Source organism: Empidonax traillii, unplaced genomic scaffold, assembly GCF_003031625.1.
Source record: "Empidonax traillii isolate 1590-97213 ecotype Southwest subspecies unplaced genomic scaffold, ASM303162v1 scaffold2155:size40309, whole genome shotgun sequence".
Classification (NCBI taxonomy): Eukaryota; Metazoa; Chordata; class Aves; order Passeriformes; family Tyrannidae; genus Empidonax; species Empidonax traillii.
In genome coordinates, this window is record NW_020957348.1 from 26,940 (window position 1) to 31,135 (window position 4,196).

The following is a 4,196-nucleotide window of genomic DNA, read 5'->3' on the forward strand; positions in this document are numbered from 1 at the left end:
CCCTCCCCTCCCCCAGCTATAAATATGTATGTACGACCCCTCCCCTGTAAATACCCCTCCCCAGGCCCCCCCAACCCCCCCCCAGGCCCCCCCAGGAGCCCCCCAGGCCCCCCCAAAATCCCGGGTTTATCCCGACACGGCGACAATCGGGGACCCCAAAGGGGGGCCTGGGGAGGGGTCGGGGGGGAAGGGGAGGGGTCTGGGGGGGGCAGGGGGGGGAACTGGGTGTTCCTACCCCCCCCTCCATCCCATAATAACCCCCCCGGGGGTGTCTGATATATATATTATATATAATAGAGCCGAGACCCAGCGGGTGTTGTTGGAAGGTGGAAAATCCCGTTTGTTCTTTTCCTTCTTTTGCTCAGGAAAGGGGTTGGGTTTTCCTGGGCTGGGGTGGGTGTGTGTGTGTGTGTGGTGAGGGGGGGGGTTGTTAATTTATTTTCCAAGAAAAGGTCGAAGTGGGGCCCCAAATTCCTGCCCCTGGGATTTGGGAAAAGGGGATCTTGGAGCTGGTGGGGAGGGATGTGGGAATGGGATGGGAAGTGTCCCCTCCCAGGTGTCCTCAGTGCCACATCCCGGTGTCCCTGCTGTCCAATTCCCGGTGTCCGTGGTGCCACATGCCAGGTTTTCCTGGTGCCACATGCCAGGTTTTCCTGGTGCCACATCCCAGGTGTCCCTGCTGTCCCGTTCCCACTGTCACAGGGTGCAGATCTGTCCCATTCCTGCTGTCCAAGGTGCAGATCTGTCCCATTCCCGCTGTTCCCACTGTCACAAGGTGCAGATTATCCCGTTCCTGCTCTTCCCACTGTCACAAGGTGAAGATCTCATCCTCTGTGTCCCTCAGCGCGGCCGCCCGGGGGGTCCTGGTGAGGGGTCGTGGGCCCAGCCGGGGCCCTTCCCGGGGGGACGAGGGACCCTCTGGGATCCTCTGGGATGCTCCAGAATCACCGGAGCTGTGGGGACACAGCGGTGACACCCTGGACCCCCCAGCCCTGTCCCCATCCCATCCACATCTGCATCCTCATCCCATCCCATCCCAGTCTTTGTCCCTGTCCCACCCTTATCCTGTCCCATCCCATCCTGGACCCTGTCCTTGTCCTGTCCTGTCTCTGTCTTCATCTCCCATCCCATCCCATCCCTGTCTTTGTCCCTGTCCCCACCCTGATCCCCTCCCAGTTCTTGTTCCCATCCTTATCCTGGTCCCCATCCCATCCCTTGGCTCTCTCCTCATCCCATCCTTGTCCCATCCTGTCCTTATCCTGGTCCCCCATCCCATCCTGTCCTAATCTCTGTCCTTGTCCCATCCCTGCCCTGTTGTGTCATCGTCCCTGTCCCATCCCATCCCATCCCATCCCATCCCATCCCATCCCATCCCATCCCATTCCATCCCCATCCCATCCCATCCCCATTCCATCCCCATCCCATCCCATCCCCATCCCATCCCACCCCATCCCACCCCATTCCATCCCCATCCCATCCCATCCCCATCCCATCCCACCCCATCCCACCCCATCCCGGTGCTCACGGGGGGTGCCGGTGCCGGATCTGCAGCGCCGCTGCCTCCTTGGAGCGCCCGATCTCGCGGTCCAGGCGCCGCAGGAATTCCATGGCCGACAGGTCGTGCCGGGACGGCGCCGGCGGAGGCTCCGGAGGGTCGGGAATGTCCCGGGGCTCGTCCCCCGCGAGGGGCTGGGCCGGGGATCCCGCCGGGATGAGCAGGGTGGGCTTCAGGAAGATGGTGTCGGACGTGTAGAGGCGGTTGGCGCGTTGGATCTGCTCCACCTGGCCGGGACGGGGGCGGGGATGGGGATGGGGACAGGGATGGGGTCGGGACAGGGACAAGGGTGGGAATGGGATGAGGATGGAGATGTGGATGGGGTGGGGACAGGGATGGGGACCAGGACAGGGATGGGGACCGGAATTGGATAAAGGGCAGGACAGGGACGGGATGAGACAGGGATGGGGACCAGGACAGGGATGGGGACAGGGATGGGATAAGGACAGGGATGGGATGAGGATGGAACAAGGATGGGGACCAGGACAGGGATGGGGACAGGGACGGGATAAGGACAGGGATGTGCACAGGGACGAGGACAGTGTTGGGATGAGGACGGAACAGGGACGGGGGGCAGGACAGGGATGAGTGAGGGCCAGAAGGGAACCAGCCCCGGACTGACCCCCGTAGCCCGCAGGGACACCCCGAGCCGTCCCCCCGTTCCGCCGCCCCCCGCGTCCCCCCGCCCCGCTCACCGTGACCCCGTAGCGCAGCGCCAGCCCCGCCAGGGTGTCCCCGGGCTGCAGGCGGTGCTCCCGGGGGGCCGCCCCGGCCCCGCCGCTCCCCGCCATGGCTCGGGGGGGGTCCCGGCCCGGGGGGTCCCTCGGGGGGTCCCGGCCCGGCCCCGCCGCTCCCTCAGCCCCGGGCCCGGCCGCGCCGCCGCGGGGCCTGTGGGAGTTGTAGTCCTGAAGGGACACCCTCCCCCTTTACCCCCATGGGCGGAGCCATGCGGAAAAACTACAACTCCCAGCATGCCGCGGGGCGCTCTCTGATTGGTCGCTGCCCTCCCCGCGCACAGCCCCCTGGGAGGAAGGCACCCGGAAGCGGGGCGCGGTTGCCATGGTGACGGCGGGGCCGCCATGTCCTTCAAGCGCGATGGGGACGATCCGGGGCCCCTCGGGGCGTTGCAGGTGGGGCCGCGACCCCTCCCCGGACCTCCCTCGGGGTCCCCCAGAGCACCCAGGGCCAGACCCGGCCGCCCCGCACAACCTCCGGGGTTGCCCTCGTATTGCGGCCTGAGCCCCCCCCCGGGTCCCCTCAGGCCTTCCCTGAACCCCCCTAACTCTTCCCCAGAAACGCCGGGTGTCGGACCTGTTGGCAAACTCCATCCCCGAGGACGAGGCGCTGCTGCTGCGGAGCGGGAGGTGAGAGACCCCAACCCCGAGCCGGGGGGAGCCTCGAGGGGCCTCCCTGCCCTGCGGGGGTGTCCCCACGGTGTCCCCGCGTGTCCCCGTTGCCAGGTTTGCCTGCTCCGTGTGTCCCCACCGGCCCGTGTGTGACACCCTGGAGGCCCTGGCCGTGCACAGGGCGGGCAGGAGGCACCTGCACAGTGAGTGGGGTGGGGGCGGCACCGGGACCCCTCTCACGGCCCCTCCTCTGTCCCCGTGTCCCCTCCCGGTCCCTGAGTCCCCGTGGCTCCTTCTTTCTCCCTTTCCCTGTCCTTTCTCCTGTCTCCTCTGCCCCTGTTCCCTCTTCCCATATCCCCTTCCCTGTCCCTGTGTCCCATTCCCTGTCCCATTCCCTGTCCCCATGTCCCTTTCCCTGTCCCTGTGTCCCATTCCCTGTCCCTTTCCCTGTCCCATTCCCTGTCCCCATGCCCTTTCCCCCCATCCCATCCCTGTTTTCCAGGTCTCCAACGCTCCTACGGCCGGACTCGCTCCCCACTCCCAGCTCCAGAGGCTCCAGGAGAGGCTCCAGGTGTGCAGGTGGGTGTGGCCTCACCTGCCCCACCCGTGGGACCTTCCCCCGTGGGACCCCCTGGGCCACATCCCTTCCCTTCCCTCCCCAGGGATCCCAGGCCCCGCTCCTGGCACGGACACGACGGATCGCCCGGAGCGCCCTCCTGAAATCCACCCCCTACAGCAGCTGCTGCCGCAGGAAAGGGTCGGGAACGCCGGGAATGGTGGGAGAGGGGCTCTGGAATTCCCTGGGAAGGGGCTGGTGGGATGAGGGAAAGCTCTGGGGTTCCCAGGAAAGGGCGAGGGAGGGCTCTGGGATTGCTGGGAAAGGGAGTGGGAAGGGAGGTGGATCTTTGGGATCGCTGGGAAAGGGATTCCTTGAGTGGGGGAGAGCTCTGGGATTCCCATGGTCCTCGCTGCCGTCAGGTGTCGGTGGGACTCATCCCAGATTCCCTGTCCCATCCCAGGGCCCAGGGAAGCACCCCCCGGCTGGTGCCGGAGCCGCTCCGGAACGCGGGAGAATCCCGGGAATCCGCAGCCCTGCCGTTGGAGCACGGCAGTGCGAGGGCAGGTGGGAGCCAGGGGGCACCTCTGGGGCAGGGCCTGGGTCTGTCCCGTTCCAGAGGGTCCCACACCCGCCTCCTTCCCTCCCCAGGCGTTCCGAAGGCTCCCACCCGGAAAGGGAAATCCTGCTCGGCGTGGGACGAGCTGAGCCCGGAGCGGCGCCGCGTCCTGCAGCACCA

General features: G+C 66.6%; 2 protein-coding genes across 4 annotated transcripts in view; one reads left to right on the forward strand and one right to left on the reverse strand.

Annotated features, from left to right (window-relative positions):
- LYSMD1 (LysM domain containing 1) overlaps nt 1–2,356 on the reverse strand; it is a 16,441-nt gene extending 14,085 nt beyond the window's left edge. The window contains exons 1-4 of one of the 3 annotated variants that reach the window (XM_027909481.1): nt 2,251–2,356; nt 1,526–1,782; nt 807–953; nt 543–765 (exon numbers count right to left, since the gene is read on the reverse strand). In XM_027909481.1, the coding sequence (XP_027765282.1) occupies nt 809–953; nt 1,526–1,782; nt 2,251–2,346 (498 nt within the window). In that variant the 5' untranslated portion in view covers nt 2,347–2,356 and the 3' untranslated portion in view covers nt 543–765; nt 807–808. Of the gene's footprint in view, nt 1–542; nt 954–1,525; nt 1,783–2,250 lie in introns of those variants that run through there. The other 2 variants (XR_003574068.1, XM_027909482.1) reach the window with 2 other exon arrangements.
- A 211-nt stretch (nt 2,357–2,567) lies between these two features.
- Nucleotides 2,568–3,981, forward strand: SCNM1 (sodium channel modifier 1; the record flags this gene model as incomplete). Its single annotated transcript, XM_027909484.1, has 6 exons — nt 2,568–2,685; nt 2,849–2,919; nt 3,016–3,104; nt 3,404–3,480; nt 3,564–3,658; nt 3,921–3,981. Coding segments are annotated over exons 1-6 (444 nt in total), but the record flags the coding sequence as incomplete, so codon positions are not given.
- Between the last annotated feature and the right edge of the window lie 215 nt (nt 3,982–4,196).